Consider the following 24,223-nt stretch of genomic DNA (forward strand, 5'->3'; position numbering starts at 1 on the left):
AAATTGAACAATCCTGAACATAAGAAAAATATAAATGAACTGAAAAAAATGGTTCTTATTGGTTTATTTTTGCCACAAAAGGGCCACCACCACCCCTCGGCCTTGCTGTGTGCCATTATTGTCACTTTTTATACATATTTGGCTAGAAATATTTGGAATATCCTTTTGAAAATCAACCACATTGTAGCCAGAGAACTAATTTTATGAAAGAAATCCATTTTACTAAAAAAAAGTATGTAAGTTTGAAATTAACAGCATAATTTTTATATAAATTGAAATAATTGAACACGGGGGGAAACATACTTTATGTGCAAAATAAACCAATATGCATCAATTTATCCAGTTCAATTTTCATATCATTATGTTCAGAAATGTTCAGGCTACAAATCCCACACCAACTTTAGTAAAATAGAATGCATTTTGCTAGCAAAACTATCCATAAAGTGAAGACTATTTCACAGAAACGGGGGGCATGCATTATATCAGCAAAATATACCAATAAGATTTACTTTTTTCATTTCAATTTTCATATCATTGTGTGCAGAAATGTTCAAGCTACCAATCCCACACCAACTTTAGTAAAATAGAATGCATTTTGCAAGCAAAACTATCCATAAAATGAAAAAAAATTCACAAAAATGGGGGGGCACATTTATGTGCAAAATAAACCAATAAGGATTAATTTTTTCAGTTCAATTTTCATTCCATTGTGTGCAGAAATGTTCAAACTTGTTTCCAGGTGAAAAAAGTTTTCAAATTGACCAAACATAACCACTTCAAATGAAGGGTTTTTGGTCCGGGTCGTATGTGACCCGGGAACAGAAGATTAGGGAGTTTTTTCGAACAGAACAGTGGGGTTAAGACAAATGGTTCCCAATTTTTATCTAAAGAAGATAACAGGATATATGTCTTCTGCTCATCTGGGAATGTCAGTCCACGGCTTTCCAACTCTGCAATAAACACTATAGTTTACTGTTCACTAAAATATCCATTTGGCTGCAGTTTCAAGTTGTATAACTGTCGTGTTAATATGACTTTTCCCCTGGTCGTTTCCCTCAGAAACAGCTGTGAAAATATTTACTGACCCCTCGCATCCTGGACATAAACTGTTTCAACTCCTACCCTCAAAACTTCACTACAGAGCACTGTACACCAAGACAACTAGACACATGAACAGTTTTTTCCTGAACGCCATTACTCTACTAAACAAATAATTCCTTCAACACTGTCAAACTTTTTACTAAATCTGCACTCCTATTTCTACTAGTTTTTTCTCATGATTACTATCAGCCATTTCCTCCCCTGAGGACTGTGCGACTGTAACTTGTTGCTTGTATCCTAAGATTTTTATTCATATTGTTTCTTCATTGCTTATTTGACCCCTATGACAATTATTAAGTATTGTACCACATGATTCTTAACAAATCTATATTTTCTTTTATGTACACTGAGAGCATATGCACCAAGACAAATTCCTTGTGTGTCTAATCACACTTGGCTAATAAAGAATTCTATTCTATTCTGTTCTATTCATCTTTGCCAAGTTTTGCAAGCGTTTTCCGTCAGTCTTACATTAACAAGCTGAGCATCTTCAAGAGTTAACATTAACATGGCTTTGGCTTTATCATTCCAAAGTCTTTGAGCTAGATATCCATCTGCAGGTGGTGTTACAACAATGTCCCATAATTCTTCTCTTACTAATAAGCTTTGTATCTTTAAGCTCCAAGCATGGTAATTGTTTCCATTCAGCTCTCAAAAGATAAACCGGCTGCTAAGAATGCCATTAAAATTGTTTATTCTTTTGTAATTCAACAGTTTTCATCTCTCACAGCAACTGCTTCTTCTTTCCTAACTGCTCATGTTTTTTTCAATCCTGGATACACCAATTTTGGTTACTTCAGTTCTGGTTCTGTCACTCCTGACCAATGTTCCCTCTAATTTTTTTTGTGTGTGGGCGGAAAAGTATAGTGTCTGAGCGGCAGTCCCTTTGGGACTGGGCGGCATAGAAGTATGTATAAATAGATAGATAGATAGATAGATAGATAGATAGATAGATAGATAGATAGATAGATAGATAGATAGATAGATAGATAGATAGATAGATAGATAGATATCCCTTCTTTTTTATTAAAAGAAATTAATAATAAAACAAAACCACAATCTATTACTATTATTACTATCTTCTCCTCTTTTTCCATCCGTCTCCTCCACCCTTGTGTGTGTGTGTGTGTGTGTGTATGTGTATGTGTGTGGGTGTGTGAATTCTTGAACCATTTCCAATAACAGGTGAGCTATTGGAAATGGTTCGAGTTCACACACACACACAAATGGCTGGGGTTATTTTTTCTGTTATTATTTGGGTGCTTTTTACCATATGCTTTAAATCAAGAGTCATTTCTCTCTCTTTCTCTCTCCCCCTCTTGCTCTCTCTGTTTTTCTCACTTTCTCTCTCCCTCTCTTTCTATCTCTCTCCCCCTCTTGCTCTCTCTCTTTCTCTCTCTCTCTCATTTTCTTTCTCTCTCTATTGCTTTCTCTCTCTCTCTTTCTTTCTATCTCTCTTGCTTTCTTTCTCTTCTCTCTCTTGCTATCTCTCTCCCCCCTTTCTCTCTCTCTCTCTCTCACTTACTTTCTCTCTCCCTCTCTCTCTCTCTCTGTCAGCGAGGGGGCTGCGACAGCGCTTTCTCCGAGCGCTTCGGGAACGCCTGCCCTGCCTCTATTGCAGGCCCCTTGCTGAAAGTCCGGGACGAAAGTGCTCCCAGCGAAGGGGCTGCGAGACGGGCGGGGCAGGCATTCCTGAAGCGCGTGGAGAAAACCCTCTCTTGCAGTCCCCTGGCTGGGAGCGCAGAAGTGGAGAAGGAGAAGCCGCAGCCACCGCCGTGGGAGAAGTCGCGCCCCAAGGCAGGAGGCGGCTGAGGAGAGGGGGCGGATCGGGTGGGGGCAGGGCCGAGAGGCCAGGGGCGTGAGGGGGCCAGAGGCACAGTGGGGAGGCAGGGGCAGCCACGACTCCCTTTCCTTCTACTGCCGGCGCCTCCCTGCCCCCGCCCCCCCCGCGGTCTGGCAGGGGGATGGGGAGCGCACGCCTGTGGAAAAGGGTGCGTGGGGGGTATTTTGGGGCGTGTGCGTGTGCATGGGCGCAGCTTATGGGGAACGCTGCTCCTGACTATCCTAGTTTAGTCTTGGCTCTAGCCTAGGCCTGGCCTGGGTCTAACTACTTCAGCCTTGGCATGGTCTTGGGGTTGGGCTAAACTGGCACCGGGTCTGGCCCCATAAATTGTCCCAATATATCAGAGTTGCTCAGGAGGACTAGATAAGATACAGAATATAATGTGGCAATTAAGGAACGAGATAAATAACAAAGACACATTTGTAGAAAACAATAGTTTTACTCTTCAGTGCAAAATATCTTCAGCTTCAGTCTTCTATATACAGGAACTTTACTTTAGCTATATTCAGCTTACATACAAGATACTCAACCAATTCAAGTTACAAGTAGATACTCAACCAATCCAGGTTACAAGTAGATACTAAACCAATCAAGGTTTCTATTAGATATTAAACCAATCCAGGTTTCTTATCACTTTCACTACTCTACTCAATATTTAACTCATGCTCAAACTGCTCCAGCCAGTTAACTAACAATCACCAACATCAACAGCAAACAACAGCAGACAACGGAAAGAAAATCATGGTGAAGTTGATTTGCATCTTATAATGCTCTGGTCCAATCAGATTGCAGTTCAAACCCAAAGACTCAGCATTAACATGCATACATTCTACCTTTTATCTTACATGGTAATACAATGAAATATCACCTAGGATTGCTAATCCTGACAAACATAAGATGAAGTCACTTGATTATTTTGCTCACAACACATAGTTTACCTGCAACATACACAGTTCCTACACTGCCATTACCTTAAAACCATTTAATTACAGAAGAGATAGGAAACTTCTAAAAGGTTGGGCACTACAGTTTGGCTTTTCAATCTTTGGAGGGTCTCGGAATAAGCATTGGCTACTCACCTGAATATCTCTTCTCATGCATAGAATGGAGACGGTAGTCACATGGGCTTAGCTTGCTGTCCTAATCAATTAAGACCAAGCGACAAGTCTTTAAAATAACTGCTGGATCCACCCCTTTCCCAGTTGTTCACAGGAATCAATCTGGAGACTTGGCTCATGTTGGCTTTTGACTTAGAAGACTTTTGGCCAGGTAAGAATGATATGAGCAGTTAGAAGAAAAAGGAGAAAAGGTAAGTAAACCCAATTAGAGAAGGAGATGACTATCATCTCCATTCTACACGTGAGATGTTCAAGTGAGTAGCCAATGCCTATTATCCATGCTGAAGAAGGAGACGGTAGTCACGTGGGACATACCAAAGTGATGTGTCCCATAAGGAGGGTGACCTTATGGGTTGTGAGAGACAACACTTTGCAGGCCCCTCCTGCTGAATGCTGCATCAGCAGAGGCATAGGAATCAATTTTATAGTGTTTGATGTATGAATTTGGAGAGGACCAGGTGGCTGCCTTGCAAACCTCTTCTACGGAAGCTTGAGTTGCCCAGGCTGCAGAGGTTACTGCACTTCTAGTAGAGTGCACTATAATTCATCTGGGAATTGGCATTGAGGCTGTTTCATATGCCTTGGCGATGGTGCACCCAATCCCTCCTCCTAAGGTTGCGGAGGAGTCCTTAGTACCCAGAAAACAGGGGTGATAGGCGACAAATAGAGCCTCGGACTTACAAAAGGATTTAGTCCATTCTATGTAGATTTTTAATGCTCTAGTTACATCTAATGTATGCCATTTAATGCTTAGGCGATGATTAGGTTTGGTACAGAATGATGGGAGAATGATCTCCTGAGTTCTGTGGAACATAGAATTGATTTTTAGTAAGAATGTGGGATCCAATCTAAGTACCACTTTTTCAGGATGGAAATGGTAGTAATCTTGTCTGATGGAGAGAGCTGCCATCTCTGAGATGAGTTGAGCTAAAATGATAGTGACCAGGAAGGCTACTTTGAATGACAGATGTCTCAGGGAGGACTCTCTAAGTGGTTCATATGAAGGAGAAGTGAAAGACGCCAAAACTTGAGGTATGCCCCAGGTTGGGTATCGATGGACCATAAGAGGACGGATGTTAGCTACTCCTTTCATTAGTTCTTGGATTGCAGGGAAACTCCAGAGTGTTTCACCGTTGGGGCCCGCAATGACCAAAGAGAGTGCTGCCACTTGTCGGCATAGAGTGTTAGCTGAGAGGCCCAGATGGAATCCTCAAATCAGGAAGTTGATAATCCTGTGGAGAGGAACATACACAGGTGAGAGACCTTCCTTTTGGCACCACTCACAGAATTTGGTCCAGGTGTGGGCATATATGCGTCTGGTTGCCGGTCTCCTGGAGGCCTGCATTACCACTATAACTTCTGGGTCATAGCTTTGCGACTCTAGGTCCCTCCTGATAACCTCCTTGCAATTAGATGGAACCAGTCAGGGTCCAGGTGGAAGGATGCCCCTTATTGTAACATATCCCCTGAAGCACGGAGCTGCCATGGAAAGCGCTTGCAGATCTGCGAATCAGGCGCACCTTGGCCAGTGAGGTGCGATTACGATTATTTGAGCTATCTCAGACAGAATTTTCTGGATGAGGTCCAGTAAGATTGGAATAGGTGGAAATGCCTAGAGAAGTTCTTGGGGCCAAGGACTGCTCAGAGTGTTTGTTGCTTCCACTCCCGGCTCTAGATATTGGAAGAAGAATCGGGGTAGTTCAGCACTGGCTGCAGTTGCAAAGAAGTCAACTGCAGGGAGTCCGAATTGGAGACAAATTTAGTTAAACAATGCAAGGAGGAGATGCCACCTGAATCCAGTGTCAGCGAGCCAATCTGCTTGTACATTGAGCTTCCCTGAAATGTGGTCTGCTGAGAGGGATTGTAGATGTCTCTCAGCCAACAAGCCTAGCCTCATTGCTTCGAGCATCAGGGCTTTGGATCGAGTTCCGCCCTGATGACATATATGACTCTTCGTTGCAATGTTGTCTGTCAATATTAGTACGTTTCCTCTGAATTAGATGGCAAAAATGCTTCAGGGCCAGATGGACTGCTCTGAGGTCCAGCCAGTTGATTAGTTGTTGAGCCTCTGTTGGGGACCCAGTCCCCTGGGCCACCATCCCCGAGGTGTGGATTCCCCAACCCAATAGGTTGGCTTCTGTTGTGATGGTAATCCAGTTGGTGATATTGAAATTGGTGCCTCTGGAAATGGCCAAAGACAGCCTCCAACAGAGCGATCTCATCACAGATGAGGAATCGGGATGGAGCGGGGAGATGTGCTTTCTGAAAAGCAACAGTAACTACTGAAAGTCCCTAGCCTGAAGTCTGGCACAAGGGATGATACCTAAAAGGAAGAAAAGAAGAGCGATAGTCGCCCTTCTAGAGGTTTAAATCTGGTTAATTAGCTCCCTAATACTGTCTTTCCTATCTTGAGACAAAGAGACTACTGTTTGAACTGAATCTATATTAGTTCCCAGGTGACAGAAAACTGTGGTAGGGACGAGGGAGCTTTTGGAAAGATTGATGGAGAAACCATGTCTCTGAAGGAGATCCATGGTGGCATGGAGATCAACCATGGTGCTTTCCTTGGTAGGAGTGTGCACCAGGATGTTGTCCAAGTAACATTGGTTGTGGATTGGTAAGGATCTGATATGAGCAGCTAGAACCCCTAAAACTTTGTGAATACTCTGTGGGTAGAGGATAGACCAAATGGCATGGCTCTGTATTGAAAGTGAGAACCCCTAAAGGCAGATCTAAGAAACTGTCTAAGGTACTTGCAGATAGGAATATGTATGTATGCCTCAGTTAAATCTAAGGAGACCCCTTTATATAACGAGCCAGGATAGAGGTTAGAGAATGCATCTTGAGCCTTCTATATCTGATATATTGGTTCAATTTTTAAAAATCTAATATGGCTCTCCGTCCCCGATGCCTTGGGTACCACAAATAGTATAGAATAAAACCCAAGGCCTCTTTGGTTTCAAGGAACTCTTTGAATCGCCCTAATGGAGATAAGGGGATTGATTGCCTCCTCCGTGAGAGTAAGAGAGTTTTGGTTCCAGGGAACTGGGCAGGAAACAAAAAAAATTAGGGGGAAGAGACAAAAACTCCAAAACCCCATTGGATAGTAGATAGGATCCAGGGGTCTATACAGGATTGTTGTTAATCTGGGAAAACCAAGCAAGGTGACCTCCAATGGGAATATTTGGGAAGTTACCACTTAGATTTGGAAGACTGGCTTCCTCTCTGACCTCTGTTATTTCTGCCCCTGGAACCCGTCTGATTGGGATCGGGAGTGAGGGGCATACTGTCCTGTAGTTCTTGGCATGGTGTAGTTGGAATCTGGTTGGTGAAAGGAGCACCAAAAGAAAGGATTGAACCTTGCCTTCTTGATGGTAGGCCCAAGGATCTTCCTTTTATCAGAGGTTTCTGTAAGCAGCAGATCTAGAAGCTCTCGAAAGAGACCTTTGCATTGAAGTGGGCCTATTGCTAATTCCCACTTTTGATGTACGCCTGCTTGCCAGGGCTTGAGCCAATTGAGCCTTCTGGTTAAAGTGGAGGCCGCAATGGATTTTTCAGAGAAGAATGATGCTTGTAGCGTGGCATCCGCCACATACTGGCCCAAAGCAAATCTCTTATTAAGGTCCTGTTGATCCCTGAGGTCTTCTGGAGGAATTCAGTGTTGGATCTGTTGAAGCTAGACCAACATAGCTCTGGCGAAAAAAGAGGCTGAAGCGGCTGCCTGAATTGCCCAAGCATCCGCTTGATGGCTTTTCTTCAGCATCTGTTCCAGCCTGCGATCCTTGACCTTCATCACTACTTCAGCCTCCCCACACATGGCAGCAGCTGAATGGAGTGACTTGATTGGCTCATCTACTTTGGGATGTGAATATAAATACAGTGATCCCCCGATTATCGCGAGGGTTCCGTTCCAAGACCCCTCGCGATAATCGATTTTTCGTGATGTAGTGGTACGAAAGTAAAAACACCATCTGCGCATGCGCGCCCCTTTTTCCATGGCCGTGCATGCGCAGATGGTGTTTTTACTTCCGCACCTGGGAAGACCCAGCAGCTGAGGAGCCGTCTGCCTGCCCGCTTGTCCGCCGCTTTTCCGCTTGTCCGCCGCTTGTCCGCTTGTCCGGCCACCGCTTTTCTGCCTGCCGCTTGTCCGCCGCTTTTCCGCTTGTCCGGCCGCTTTTCCGCTTGTCCGGCCGCTGCTTTTCCACCCGCCGCTTGTGCGCCGCTTTTCCGCTTGTCCGGCCGCCGCTTTTCTTGTCCGGCCGCCGCTTGTCCGGCCGCCGCTTGTCCGCCGCTCTGGGAGTTGAAGACCCAGGGAAGGTTCCTTCGGCCGCCCACCAGCTGATCTGCTCGGCAGCGCAGTAGCAGCGAGGAGCCGAAGATGGGGTTTCCCCGTTGCCCACGCAAAGGGGAAACCCCATCTTCGGCTCCTCGCTGCTACTGCGCTGCCGAGCAGATCAGCTGGTGGGCGGCCGAAGGAACCTTCCCTGGGTGCCGCCCGCCGCTCGAGAGCAAGTGGGGGAGAGATAGAGAAAGAGAGAGAAGGAAAGAAAGAGATGAGAGAGGGAGGAAGAGAGTGTGAGAGAGGAAGAAGCAAGATAGAGAAAGAGAGAGAGAAAGAAAGATGAGAAAGGAAGGGAGTGACGTCATCGGGTGGAAAAATCGCGATATAGCGTTTCGCAAAGATCGAGATCGCGAAACTCGGGGGATCACTGTAGGCCTTTATTACAATCAAAAACTAGCAATATAATAATTTTTTTAAAAAACAGAACATCCAAGAACCTTTTCAGATTCTTAGAATCTAGACATTTTAGTATCTCTTTGATCCTAGTAGCAGATTCTTGAGTGATAAATGTAGTCCTTGACTTACAGCAGTTCGTTGACCATCCAAAGTTAGTCATTACCCAAATCAACAAAGACATGCTAGGTGTTGAGGTTCTTGGACAAAATTCATGACTTTTGGCTGACCCACCAAAATTCACCCATTGTAAATATACAAAAGATGTACATATCTCGCTATGATGAAGGCACACATTTGTGACGAATCCCCACTGCCGCTGTGCAGAATCTGGCCACCTGTGCTGTAATTATGACCTGTTCATCTTTAAGCAGCCACTGGAGATAGGTAATGTCTGAGTGGCCAGGATACCTTGCAATTAGTGGCAAAATATGTTTTTTCCTAATGTCTGTATAAAAGGAGCATGTGTCCCTCAGTCTTCACCTCTCCTGAGCCACAAGGGCAAAATCTTTCAGTGAATGGTATTATTTTATACTTGCCGTACAGAACGGCGGATGGAAGCGCATGGCACCGTATAAGAGCAAATGCTTTTTGGTGGTTTGCTGATTCCAGCTATCTAAGATATCTGGCAGGAGCCACAACATATCTAGTGGCATCTGGGGCCAGAAACAGCAGAGCTTTATTTAAGTCCTCCTGCCTCTCGATGTCCTCCACCCTTTGTCGCAAGGTTTGTCTTGCTAGATCATAGTTCATCTCGAGTATTGAAGCTTGTGAGAAGCCTAATTTGTGAAGATTGAACTCTATGGCCTTAATCTATGAGGAGGAAAATTCGTCATGAAGGATTAACGGAGCAAGACCTTGCGGGGAAAAAAAAAGATTTAACCACATATTTAGAGATGCTATACAGATTCTTGCTTCGACTTTTATCAATCCAGTCTCCAGGTGCACAAGTGCATTTGAAACGCAACGTGGCATCTGGAGAATTGCTCTAATAAATTTGGATTGAACTATTTCTAGTGGTGTAAAGTGTAAAGTTGAAGCTGGCGGTCCAAGCAAGGACCCGTAAAGAAGCTGAGCTAGCAACTTGGCCATAAAAAGCTTAATAGCAGCAGGAACGTAATAACCTCCTTTTGTGTGGAAAAAATTGAGAAGAGCTCGCTGATCTTTGGCCCACGGCAGCTGCATATTCTCCATGTGCTTTCCTTGGGCCATTGGCCTGAAAGACCACCCCCAGGTATTTGAAGGTGGTTACCTGCTCTATTTTGTGTCCATCAAGATACCATGAGTGAGTTTTTGGCCTTTTGCAAAGGCCATGATTTTTTTTTTTTCATAATTTATACTCAAGTTATTGTTATTACAGTACTGAAGAAGGGGTCGCAAGGCTCTTTTAAGGTCTACTGGCATCCTGGAGAGGATCAAGGGGTTATCTGTGTAGAGCAAAAAGACAATGTTTCGGTCACCTATTTGGAAGGGGGGGATTTGGATTGTTCAACGATTTTGCCATATCATTTATATAAAAGTTGAAAAGCAGGGGGGGCAAGATCCACCTCTGTTTAATCCCCTTTTCAGTTTTAACTGGCTTTGAGAAGGACCCTTGCATACTACACTTCACCTTGAGGTACGTTTTGGTATGTAGAGCACGTAGTAAATGAAGAAGCCTTTGGTCAATGGAGGCAGCTTCCAGCTTCTCCCATAATTTAGTCCTAGTAACTGAATCAAAGGCTACCTTAAGATCTATAAATCCAGCATATAGTGATACAGGACTATTTGAGATGTATTTTTCAATAAGGTGGCGGAGAACTAAGCACTGATCAATAGTGCCCCTTCCCTCTCTAAAGCCGGCTTGTTCTTCAGTAATCAGATTCTCAGAATCCAGCCACTCCTTTAGCTTGTCTTGTAGGTGTTTGGCGTAAAGTTTACTAATTATATTTAATAGACTTATTGGTCTATAATTGGCAGGGTCATCTCTTTTCCCCTTTTAAAAATTGGGATCACAATTGCCAAGCCCCAATCCTCTGGGACGTAGCCAGTGGAATACATGAACAGCGCTGCCAAAACTGGTGTCCACCACTCCAAGTTATTCTTCAATATTTCTGAGGTAACCGAGTCAGCTCCTGGGGCTTTGCCAGACCTGAGTTGGCCGATGAGCGATTTGATTTCAGACTCTGAGACCAGGGGCCAATTTGGCAAGTCCTTCATTGTAGACCTTATACTCTCACTAGTCTCTTCATACATCCTCTGAAAGTGAGGTTCTCAGGTGTTAGGAGGTATGGGAATGTCTAATGGAGTATGTATTCTATCTGAGTGTCTAGCTATTAAATGCCAGAATAGGGAGGAGTTCTTTTGCTTTGCGGCCCCAATAAGCTGTTCGCAGGAGGACCTTTCATCTTGTCTCTTCTTAAGGGCAATTAGTTGCTTATACCGTTTTTTGAGGGTAACAAGATGGTTTAGGCTTGTTTAGTTGCCATTCCCAGTTTCACTTTTGTACAGCTTATAAGCCAAATTGAGAGCTTTCTTGGCTTTTACACAGTCCTTGTCAAACCATTGTTTCGAGGTAGTATAGGGCCTCTTAGCTGAAGTTTCGGTCATATACTAGAAACGGTTGAAGCTTATGGATTATATTTGTACAGTGGTACCTCAAGATATGAACCCCTTGTCTTACGAACAACTCGTGATACGAACCCGGGGTTCAGCAAAATTTTGCCTCTTCTTACGAACTTTTTCCGAGTTACGAACCGGCGTTCGGAGACTGCTGGGAAGCCGCGCGGCTGTTTTAAAAGGTGACAGCCGGGCGGCGGGGCTTCCCAGAAGCCTCCCGAACGCCGGTTCGTAACTCGAACAAAGTTCGTAAGAAGAGGCAAAATTTTGCTGAACCCCGGGTTCAGTTTGGGAGGTTGCTGGGAAGCCCCCCAGGCCGGCTGCAACCTTTTAAAACACCCGCGCCGCTTCGCAGCTGTCTCCCGAAGCCGAACGCGGAAGTTCGGCTTTAGCGTTCGGCTTCAGGAGACAGCTGCGAAGCGGCGCGGGTGTTTTAAAAGGTTGTAGCCGGCCTGGGAGGCCGGCTGTCACCTTTTAAAACAGCCGCGCGGCTTCCCAGCAGTCGCCGAAAGCCATTTTTTTGCGGGGTTTTTTTTGGTTGCACGGATTAATTAACTTTACATTGTTTCCTATGGGAAACAATGTTTCATCTTACGAACCTTTCGTCTTACGAACCTCCTCCTTGCACCAATTAAGTTCGTATCATGAGGTATTACTGTATATGATTCTAGTAAGTTTTGGGAAGGGTTGGGTGTGATAAAGACTGAGCAAAGTTTTTGAAAATTATCCCGTGATAGAGCTCTTCTCACCTTCTGGTCAAGTTGTTGGGACCATTTGACTCTACATCTCGTTGTGCCTGCTGGAGAAATTGCAGGGATAAATTGGTTTTCAAAGGGCATCTGCCTGATGAGAGACTTCATATATATACATAAAGGTAGATGATCGCTTTCCAGGTAAGGAAGGACTTCAATTTTTTTAACATAATGTAATAAGTCCATAGAGGTTAGAATATAATCAATGTTGCTGGTTTTGGACCTTGCTATAAAAGTGATCTCGCCAGGATAATCTCCAGCCCAGGATCCATTGGCTATATAAAGATTATGTTTATTCACTATTTTTGCAAGACAGAGGCCAGCAAAATTTGCTTTCTTGTCTTTGGAGAGTCGTGTGAGGGAGGAATTTGTTCTTATGGGAGCCTCCGCTGGTGGATAAGGATGATATTTTGTATATAATGTATAATCATTTGGTCCCAATCTAGCATTGAAATCTCCCCCCAGTAAGACTCTGGCTTTTGGATGCTCCATGTGTAGTTTACTAATATAATGTTCCAACTCCATCCATACTGCAGTGATTTCAGCTTTTCTTACCAATGGCGTAAGATAAACATTAATTATTAAAAGCAGGACTGAGTCTATCTTGAGAAGGGCCATGGCCATGTGTTTTAGTGGGGCAATAAGAGTAGGCTCTGCTCTCAAATTGGTAGAAATGAAAATACCCAACCCTCCCTTCAGTCTTCCTGGGCTTCTACCTGGCCTTGCTTCTAGCTTATACGAGTGATATCCATTTATTTAACAGGTCATCCCTGGTCCAGGTCTCTTGCATCAAAATGATATCCTTATCTATCAAAGGATCAGGATGATTTAAACCTCTAAAATGATACCACCCAGCTACATTCCCTGACATAATACTTAAGGTGTTTTTCTTACATTGGGTCTCTTCTTTTGCATCTCATCAGGATATTTGATTTATACAGAGGGAATTTGTGGGGTTGTTGCGATGGATTAAGAGAAGTGTAATTAGGTCCTCATAGGAGGATACTACCTTGAAGAACTTTTTGTCTTTAGATGAAGGTGCTGGTCCATCAGCTGGGAAAAAATAACTGTTTCAGGAGAGCCTCACAGAAGAGACAAGGCATGGGAATAACATCCCTGTCCTGTTGTTCTTCCAAAAAGAAGGGGCAGGTATCTTGCTCTTTGTCTTCAGAGGCTTCTCTGGATCTAGCCCAGTAACTAATTAGGCTTTGTGGAGGAGAGATTTAAAGAGATGGAAATATGGAAGATGAAATAGATGACTTTTGAGGAACATCATCTTCAGAGAGACCCTGGGGAAGAGAGTCCTCTCTTTCCTCCTCTTCCTCCATTTCATCTGCAGTCTGGCTTCCATTGCCTGGGTCAGGGCAGCTAATATCATAGCCTTAAACTCAGGTGAAACCAGCGGGAGGGACTGAAAGGGTTGAGGATCAGGTCTAGGTTCCTGAACTGGGTCTGAAACTGGTAAGGCCCCGTGACTCTCTTCCTGTCCCACTGTCCCTGAACCCCAAAGGTCAGGTTGAACTCTGACTAGATTGGGTTCATCTAGGACCAAAATACATTCCCTTGTTCTAGGCTGATTGGAGATAGCTATATTGTCAGGGAATTGTTCTTGAGTCTGTACTCTTAGCCTCTTTGCTAATTTATCGCAAAGTTTTATCTCTCCTTTTCTTGGCCCTGGTAGGCCTTATCTTTATTGGGTCTACGAGAGGATTGGCTTGTAGAAGCAGGATCAGATTCCTCCTCAGATGGCCTATTGGTTTTGGGGTACACTTTCTTCCCGTGGGATTTTGTTTGGAGTTCTTGGATGCCATGGAATCTGTTACTAAGTTCCAATAGGTAGAGCAAGAACTGATTTTAGTACAGACTAATCGCCCAGCCTCAGGTCCAAGAGGCCTCTGTGCGTCCTATTCCCCCAGAGACTCTCCAGGGAGAAGATAGTTAGGAGGTACAGGCTTCCTAGGTCCATTTAATTAATCTACAGGAAGGGGTCAAGGCAGGTGAACATGGTGTCAATGAGGAAAAGTGGCTTGTTTGGGCTGATCAGAGCTAGTTGTGGGCGGCCCACATAGTTGCGGCCGTTGGTGCCTAATTAAATTTAGGTGCGATTGGACCAAACGCCTAAGAAACAAATCTAAATGAATTAAGCCCTGTGACAAACAACAGTGATAGGCTAAGATGCTGAAGGAGAACTGTTACTAAACACAGCGGCAACTGGAGACTTACGGCAAGAAAAAAACCACCCAAAAGGCACCGGAATTAAACGACAGCTTGCCAGCTGATTTTAACGAACAGAAAAGCCGCTAGCACTCTGCTGCTTGTAATTTGTTAAGAATTGCTAGCTGCAGCACCTCCCAGCACAGATTCCCACCTAAGAAGTGGGGGGGTGAATAGGCTACGGAAGGCAATAAAACAAACTGAACCTATTGGCTGTATTGAAGATTTTAAGTTGGAATGGAGCCACCTGGAGGAGAAAGGTCTGAAGGAGAAGGAGCACAAGGGAAAGGATTTAAAGGCCTTGTGAGAGAGAGAAGCCAACAATAGTCTTGGTACTCCAGGACCAAGCAAATAACTACGTAGGAAAGGGGCAAATCCAGCAGTCATTTTAAACACTTTCAGCGCAGGAAGCTGTTTCAGGAGACTGCGCTAGCAAGCAGCTGGTCACAGTATTCGGGTGAAACACCCCTATGCCGGAAAGCTTTGTCTTTTAAATGCAAACAGCCAGTCGGCACAAGCAAGATAACTCCAATGGCGAGAAAGAGTCTGGGCTGTGACAGGTATTGAGAGGCAGGGCGGATGATACCATTACCAAATATATTACCAGATATCAATTTGTCAGACTCAGTCATCATTGTCTGAAGGGACGGTGACATCCCATTCTTGGAGGTTAGTTCTACCCACTATGGAGAAAATAGAAATCCTATCCTGTAGATGTTTATATGGAAATGTCATTAGGTTCATTATATACATCACACTTAAAAGGCAAATCAGTCTAAAAAATGCATTACCAGTATCATAATTTTCACTAGGGTGTGTTGTATCATCTGTTTCTTCACTATTTGGTTCATTTTCCATGTTCAGAGTTTTCAATTGGACTAGCTCCAGAAATCTCAGGGCAGATTCAGCCAACAATGCTATGTTCTCTGCAAAGATTAAAAGAAAAAAAAAGGTGTCACAGAATAAATAATTAGAACTATCTTAGTCATGGAAGTAGAAGTCTCACCAATGTTTTCCAAACACTCTAAAATAATTTTCATTCAAAATGTATATATTTTAGGTAATTTGCAAAAATACTTCTCTAAATTTATATAATTGGGCTTGTTCACCTAAAAACTTTGGTTATCGGTTGGTCACCCAGAGAAAACTAAAGAATGAATTAAGCATTTTCTCAATCCTACAAACACAACAATGTATACTTCAGGAAAAAAATGACAATGCACTGAATATGGACACCAATATTTCAACCAGGCAGTTTTAATGATCCTTCCAGACTCCCTCTCCAGGCTGCAAGAAAAAGACTAATTTGTAGTATTATATTTATTATTGGGGTCTCGATGGGTGTCAACAAGCTTAAGCTCAACCCTGACAAGACGGAGTGGTTGTGGGTTTTGCCTCCCAAGGACAATTCCATCCGTCCATCCATCACCCTGGGGGGGGGAATTATTGACCCCCTCAGAGAGGGTCCGCAACTTGGGCATCCTCCTCGATCCACAGCTAACATTAGAGAAACATCTTTCAGCTGTGGCGAGGAGGGCGTTCTTTATACAACCCATATTGGGTAAATATGCTTGAGACTAACTACAAGCACTATGTGGGAGTTGTATAACTCCAGAGATAACCTTGAGAGACATTTTGTATGAGACCCTGGAAGATCCTAGAGTTTTAGCGCATCCACCAACTTGATTATATAAAGATACCTATATGAAATTGAATATTACATAAAATCAAGAAACATTCTTGCTATGAAAATTGTGTCCAAATATAAATTTTAATTTTTAGTAACTTAATGTTTGATATAAAGAAATAAAATTGTGCCTAAGTTACACTTACATATAATTAGCTGCCATCTTTATTATTTTACAGGAAAAACAAATAACAGATTAATAAATGTTCTCCTGCCATATACCTCGCAGAGACCAATCAGATAACAGGGAGTTGGCCTCCTCCACGTCCCGTCAACTACACAATGCAACTTGATGGGCCCATGAGGAAGAGCATTCTCTGTGGCTGCCCCGAGGTTATGGAACCAACCACCACTTCATGTCCACACTGCTCCCACTCTACTATTCTTCTGAAAGGCTGTGAAGACCTGGCTTTGTGGCCAGGCCTGGGGGCCATCAACATCATCTTATCACGTCCAATTGCAACTGTTCTATATATATGTGGATTTGATTGGATAATTAATTACGGTTTATTATAAGTTTTAATGTTGTTATTATTAATTATTTGACTTGTTTATTCTATGTACTATTTATTCTTGTAAGCCACTCTGAATCCCATTGGGATTGGGTGGCATAGAATTAAATTAAATTAAATTATTAAATTAAATTAAATTATTAAATTAGTCCTAATAATTTTTCATCTCATCACCAGCCACGCTCACTTCTTACCAGCATAAGCTAGTCTGACAATAGTTGCTTCATCTTGGGCCAGGTGAGCAATACCTGGCAAGATGTATTCTGGATAGATATTGGTATCATTCCGTGGAACTTCTTTAACCAACGTCAGAACTTTAGTGAGTGTCCTAACAGCTTCTGCCCTTACTCTGGGCACAGAGTCATTGCTGAAATGCAAGAGATATGGGATGATACGATCCAGTAAGATTTCTACATTTAACTTAGGTGTCAACTGAAGAATCAACTCCAAGGCAGCCAATTTGGAATCACAGTATTTCAAGGTCTGCAGGCACGAAGTTATTACCGAAACCAAAATGACTAAGCCATTTTCCTTTGTCTCTCCCTCAGCCTTTTCTGTTTGATCATGCCCACAGAGATTGTGGATTATATTGTCAAGGTCTTTACGGATAATAAGGATGCGCTCATCAGCAGATACAAAGGTTTCCTTGGCAAATTGTGCCATATATGGTTGAAGGAAAGTGTAGAATATTTCAGGAAATGCATTGTTACGTTGCTGCTTCAAGTAATCTTCTGCTGCTAAACGCTTTTCAGGCTCACATTGGATCATTTGAATAACCTTCAGGGGGGGAAAAGACAAGGTAGCAGAATGAAAGGGGGGGATTCAGAAAGAACACTTAAATAAGTAGAAAAAATGCAGTAAGCCATATAAATGCAGTAAAATCATTTACCAATTCTCTAATACTTCGATCTTCAATTTTACTGAAGACCTTTTCAGGGGAAAATAGACCATTTCTATATGCCAAAAGCTGTGACAAATCAAAGAGAGGTACACCTTCTGTAAACAACTCAGCTATTACACAACCTGGGGGGGGGAAAGAAAATAAGGAACAGACAATTATGAATTATTTATTTATTTATACTTATTCCTAAAGTGCATTTATTGGCTTCCATAATCATAACTGAATCATTTATGTTTTCCAAGGACTAGATCTAGTATATCTACAATATGCTATTATCAGTCTTTAACCCTATAAGTACAGACATTTTTAATTCCAACTTTATCTATCACCACCTTATAACCCCAAAATGGTCTTCCAACATGGTTTTAGTCATTCAGTGCAAATTAAACAGTTCCGGTATCCACTTAGCCACTTTTCCCAGCTTCTCCGTATATTTTCCCATTAATCCCCCGCCCCCCCCAAAAAAAGGTTTAGGAAAAGGTTTTCTTTCCAGTGAATATGCACACCATAACTGTCAATTCTCCATCCTTGTCCTCCAACACTTACATTCCCTTTCTTCCTGGATGACTTCTACCTCTTCAGTCCAATCGTTCCATTACACAGACGCCACAGCTAATGGCGGCTAGCCGCCTTCACACCGCTGCCATTGGAGGCTCCAGGCCGAGCCTCCATGGGGTATGCGACCTCAAAACAGTTCCTGACCAAGTCCCCTTCTTCACCTCCCCTTCAATGAGGTTCTGGACTGATTCCATTCCAAATCAGCACCCCCAAAGCGCAGAGATTTGGCATTCCCCCGCAAGAGTGCAAGGAATGCCATGTTGCCACAGAAATTCACCACACCCCTCTCCCCATATAGCACTTGTGCCAGCTGCACTGACTTCCATTTTCTTTCTGGATGTAATTTAAGATGCTAGTTATCATCTTTATAGCCCTACATGGCATAAGGAAGAACCATCTTTCCCAAAGGAGATCTATTTGTCCTACCAGGTCATACAGGTAGACATGCTCTTAGTTCTTTTCCCCAAATATTGTCATCTAATAGGAAGTGTGCCTTTTCCATGGTAGCCCCTATCCTTTGGAACATAATGCCCCTGAAGTTTGGCAGCTATTCACCCTTTTAGCCTTAAGGGTTTGAAGATTTGAAATTTCTCTCAAGTGTTGGGAGATTGCATGATGGTACATTAGCATGAATGAATGCCAGATTTCTGTCTTTTAAAATGTTTTATATTTTAACTGGTTGCGTTTTACAGTTTTTTAAATGATTTTATATGTTTTTTAATCTCTTAAATCTTTCAGAGTTGGTTAAAGATGGACAGCTATATAAATGTTTGAAATAATATAAATATCTCAGTCATTTATACTAAGTATAAATACAAAATAAGCAATGTTTAAACAAAATTCAAAATAAAAAGTGGGGACCATGAATTACAGGAAATGCTTCAAATGTGTGATAATAGGGGCCTTCCAAATTTTGAAGGGAAAAAAATTCTACAGCCAAAGAGCTCCACCACAAAGACAATAAGCAACTACTAAGCGATTCTCAGCATTTCAGTATATAGCAGGACTTCCCATCATACTGTTAGATATTTATCTCTATAAAGATAAAGGTATGTTGACATATATTTTGCCCCATATTTATTTAGAGGTTCATATGCTAGAACACTAACTCAATTGACAGCCAGTGCTGTCATCAAAATGTTCATCAAAATGTTCTGTAAATTCAGGACCAACTATAAAGTAGTGTATCACATTCACCACCAAAAAACAAACATTGTTGTTGTTGTTTTCAAGAAAGCTTTAAATAAACCAGCTAGATCAGGGGTTCCGAACCTCTTCTATAACCTGCACTCCTAGAACACTTCTGATATATTTTCACACCCCTTACAAAGTACCTGATAAACTGCTGCCAGATGACTGACAACAACAACAACAACAATTATTATTATTATTATTATTATTATTATTATTATTATTATTATTAATTAGATTTGTATGCTGCCCCTCTTCGCAGACTCGGGCACATTTCCCAGGCTTCAATCATTTCCCTGACTATCTTTGTATTTGCTCAGCCAACAATTTTAGTAGCTTAGAAGAAGTTTCATTTTCATCCAAAAAGCTCTTCATTTCTGACTGGATGGTGGGGCGTGGAAGAATTTAAACTCAAGGAGCTTCTTGGATGAGAAGTGAAACATCTTCAAAGAAAAACTAGAAAGTTCAGTTGCCTCGTGAAAAAAAAGCACCTTTGAGACAACCATGACCTGGATCACTGATAATTTTCATAGAGATTCACGCTGCTAGAGAGAAGTTCCCTGAGGATGGGCTCCGGCATAAAATCAAAAGATGAAAGACTAAATCTCTGGTCTTGTTAACTATTGAGAAACATTGTTTTAAGGAACAGATTGCCAAAATTACAGCATTGTGTACTGACTGGGTCTTCTGGAAATTGACGTCCATACATTTTAAGGTAACCAATTTTGAGAAACACTGATTTAGAGTAGTAGTTGACCCCAAATTTGGACAGAAGCTCCCCAGGCTTCTTCCAGAAATCAGAGCATACTTTTCAATACTAATTTTCAAAACTGAAGTGTTTACTATTCATTGTCTATGAAGACAAAGTACAGATTATGTTTAACCACTTGATCAGTTTGAAATACCTGCGGAAAATATATCCATCGCACGTCTCAATTCCCCTCTGCTGCATTGATTACTGTTGACCAAATCGACCAGGGGAGTGGAAGGATCTCGTATATTCTCCAATTCTATGGCAAACATACTACCATCAACAAAACGCTCTGGAGCAATATAACATGTTCTCCTTCTTGAAGTATCAAAGAAGTAATTAAAATCAGCAGGATTATCTTCAGGTAGGTAGGTTGGCTTAAAGCTTGCAAAATCCGTTAAAAGGACCCAGTTCCAGCTAGTCACCATCACATTTTCAGTTTTGATATCTCCATGCCGGACTCCAGACCTGTGTGCTTGATCTACAGCAGTCAAGATCTGAAAAGCAATCCATCTCTTTTCAATATTGTTTAGGAATGGCCGGGTACTAATTCGATCATAAAGATTATCTCTCACATACTGCCTGAACAACATGGCTGCTTTTTCAGATAATATGGCTTTCTGAAAAGGGAGACAATTCTGTGCAGAATGCAACCGTATTTTCAGTTCCTCCAACTCCTGCTTGTAACTAGTTAGTGGTAAGGTTGGATCCTGAATGGCAAACACCTTGACAACCACTAAGCCTTCTCGATGCTTAGCTCGGGCAACTTTAAAAAAACGAGTGCTGCCCAATCTTTTGTCATATTGAAAATCATGGATGTCTGAGAAATAGCTGTCAACAGAAAGTATCTGAGATGGTGCAATGCCAGCCAGCTGATTCCCCATTGCAACTTCTTCACTTTAATATTACTGTGCCACCTAAAAAAGACAGTTACTTTTATCATTTTGATTGATATTGTTCTCAACCCAGGTTGTATATAAGCACTGCTCTCATCCATATTACTGGCATAAATAGTTGCTTACCATATATTGTTTATAATAAAAATAAAAATAAATTTAGTACGGTATTTTTCTTATGTGATTAATTTAACAAACACATAACATTTTAACACTACTTATTATAAAATATTTGGATAGAGAATTTTTTTTACCCTTCAGAACTCAAAGCACTTTCTCAGTAGCCAAACTTTTGACAAACAAAATCAATTTTACTTTTTTATGGTCCATTATTCTAATTTCTGTCTTTGTGGGTTTTCTTTTCTGATATCTACTAATAGGCTATAAATCAATGGTTACAGTAGAAGCCCAATTTCTTTTACTATATATACAAATTTAAAAGGTGTATTATTGCTTTAAAATGACAATCATCTCATCTTAAGTTCAGGACATTTATTCTCCTCCTGATGAGTAAAGGAGTAAATTGGGTGAAAAAAATTTCCTAATCTTACAAAAGTACTGTAATTCTCAAAATTTATCATAGAGATGGAGCAAGTAAGGCCTTATATCAGCTGAACCCAGAGCATCTTATCTGCCTGTGGCCCTGGGAATATTTGTGGCTTTTTATTAAACTGGTGTTATTACTACTCTTTTGCTGAACTAAAAAGGAAAGGGAAAACAAAGTATAACAAACAGAAAATAAAATGTTAATTCTAACTTCTGACACCTCTTCCCATACCAACAGGTTTGCAAAAAATAAATTGAAATGAACAAGCAAAATAAATCATACAATTAATTTCAATTTAATTCAATTAACTTTTTACAGATTTAACCCAATATTTTCTACTACTTCTCCTGTTACATTTAATGTACAATATTTGGGTATATATTGTAGATACTACACAGAAATACACAATGATATTGCATGCATAAATACAATTTAAAAAAACAAAATAATGCAACATGTAATTATAATTAACTATTATTTCTATGTACTAAACATCCTTTTTGTAATTAAAGGAGCAATCATATTGACTTTAAATAACAATTTATGATATAGCTTTATTTACATGTAGTCCTCTACTTACAACCATTCATTTAGTAATCATTCGAAGTTATGGCTCTGAAAAAAGTGACATGACCATTTTTCACACTTATGATGATTGCAGTCATCCATGATTACGTGATCAAAATTCAGACACTTAGCAGCTGGCATATAATTAAGATTATTGCAAATCATAACTCAAGAGTCATATAATCATCTTTTCTGACCTTCTGACATGCAGTCTATGGCAGTGATGGCAAACCTATGGCACGGATGCCACAGGTAGAACTCAGAGCCATATCTGATGGCACACGAGCTGCTGTCCTAGCTCAGCTCCAACATGCATGTGTGTGCCAGCCAGCTGATTTTTGGCTCATACAGAGTCTCTGGAAGGACATTTTTGGCTTCCAGAGAGCCTCTGGGGAATGGGGAGGGCATTTTTACCTTCCTCTGGCTCCAGGGAAGCCTTTGGAGGCTGGGGAGGGTGAAGCATGAGCCTACTGGGCCCACCAGAAGTTGGGAAACAGGCAATGTTCCCTCTAATTTTTTTTCGGTGTGGGCGGAAAAGTATAGTGTCTGAGCGGCAGTCCCTTTGGGACTGAGCAGCATAGAAGTATAAACAAATAAACAAATAAGTAAATAAGTAAATAAATGGGAAAAAATTCCCTTCTTTTTTATTAAAAGAAATTAATAATAAAACAAAACCAAAATCTATTACAATTAAAACTAAAACAACCAGCAAAACCAAAAACACAACTATTAATAAATCCATGCTTTAAAATCTTCATTTCTTAAATATTTATCATAGTATTATAGTAATCTAGTAATAATATGAAAATCTACCTGAACACCAATGCATCAATTACGGTAATATATTTTCATAAATTATACTTTTCTATAATTTTGTTCAATATTTCCAAGCTCAATTAATTTTCAGGCACTTAGCATTTACTATTATTAACTTTCATCAATCTTCTACATTTCCAAGTATATTTTAAATTCATAATGCAAACTCATAAAACCATACAGTACATATCATAAACCCCTTATATGCATCTTCCATTAATTTTATCTATGTAATTCTATATAGTTCTAAAATTCTAATCCATTTTTTTAAATTAATATGTCCTAATATTAAACAACACCTAAATATATCTTTTACAAACATTCCATAGTCAATCCATATTTAATAATCAATCATCCCTCCTCAAATTTCTACCACTGTTCTCATTTCTGGGTACCTCTCCTGTCTCTCCCCCTTTTCTGTCTCATTTGTTTCTCATTTCTCCCTCCCTTTTTCTCTCATTCCTTCCCCCTCTCACTTCTCTCTTTTTCCATCCCTGTCTCCTCCCCTCTTGTGTGTGTGTGTGTGTGTGTGTTTGTGTGTGTTTGTGTGTGTGAACTCTTGAACCATTTCCCAAAACAGGTGAGGGCTGGGGGGGGGGGTTCTCTGTTATTATTTGGGTGCTTTTTACCATATGCTTTAAATCAAGAATCACTTATCTCTTTCCTCTCATTCTCTGCCTCAATCATTTTCTAATTTCTCTTTTTTCTCCCTTCTTTCTATTATTTCTCTCTCTCTCTCTCTTCCTTCCTCTCTTCTCTCTCTCTTGCTTTCTTTCTCTCATTCTCTCTCTTGCTTTCTTCCTCTCTCTCTCCCTTCCCCTTCTCTCTCTCTCTTGCTTGTTCTCACTCTTGCTATCTTTCTTTCTCTCTCCCCCTTTTGCTCTCTCTCTCTTTTTCTCACTTTCTCTCTCCCTCTCTTTCTATCTCGCTGTCTGTTGCTTTCTTTCTCTCTCTCTTGTTCTCTCTCGTTTTCTTTGTCTCTCGCTTTCTCTCTCACACACTCTTTCTCTCTCTTGTTTTCTTTCCTTTCTCTCTTGCTTTCTTTCTCTCTCACTCTCTTGCTTTCTTTCTCTCTCACTCTCTTGTTTTCTTTCTCTCTCTTTCTCTCCCCCCCTTTCTCTCTCTTTTTCTCACTTTATCCCTCTCTTTCTTTCTACCTTGCTCTGTCTGTTGCTCTCTCTCTCTCTATTTCTATCTATCTCACTCTGTCTGTTGCTCTCTCTCTCTCTGTCAGCAAAGCGGCTACGAGAGCACTCTCATGGAGCGCTTCGAGAATGCCTGCCCCGCCTCTCCTGCAGCCCCTTCACTGACAGCCCGGGACGAAAGCACTCCCAGCGAAGCCCTTTGCGTTCCCGAAGCCCTTGGAGAAAACCATCTCGCAGCCCCCTGGTTGGGAGCGCGGATGATGATGAGAATCTGCAGCCGCCACCGCCACT

The 24,223-nt window shown here is 41.6% G+C and overlaps 1 protein-coding gene across 9 annotated transcripts in view; it reads right to left on the reverse strand.

Annotated features, from left to right (window-relative positions):
• PIK3R4 (phosphoinositide-3-kinase regulatory subunit 4) overlaps positions 1–24,223 on the reverse strand; it is a 238,925-nt gene that overhangs the window by 212,802 nt on the left and 1,900 nt on the right. For 7 of the 9 annotated variants that reach the window (XR_011556735.1, XR_011556734.1, XR_011556736.1 and 4 more), the window contains exons 1-4: positions 20,116–22,278; positions 17,450–17,583; positions 16,755–17,337; positions 15,153–15,287 (exon numbers count right to left, since the gene is read on the reverse strand). Coding sequence is in view for 5 of the 9 variants with exons in the window: in XM_070726346.1 (XP_070582447.1) it covers positions 15,153–15,287; positions 16,755–17,337; positions 17,450–17,583; positions 20,116–20,845 (1,582 nt within the window). In the remaining 4 variants the exon portion in view is untranslated. Of the gene's footprint in view, positions 1–15,152; positions 15,288–16,754; positions 17,338–17,449; positions 17,584–20,115; positions 22,279–24,223 lie in introns of those variants that run through there. The other 2 variants (XM_070726344.1, XM_070726345.1) reach the window with 2 other exon arrangements.

Source organism: Erythrolamprus reginae, chromosome Z (genome assembly GCF_031021105.1).
Source record: "Erythrolamprus reginae isolate rEryReg1 chromosome Z, rEryReg1.hap1, whole genome shotgun sequence".
NCBI lineage: Eukaryota > Metazoa > Chordata > Lepidosauria > Squamata > Dipsadidae > Erythrolamprus > Erythrolamprus reginae.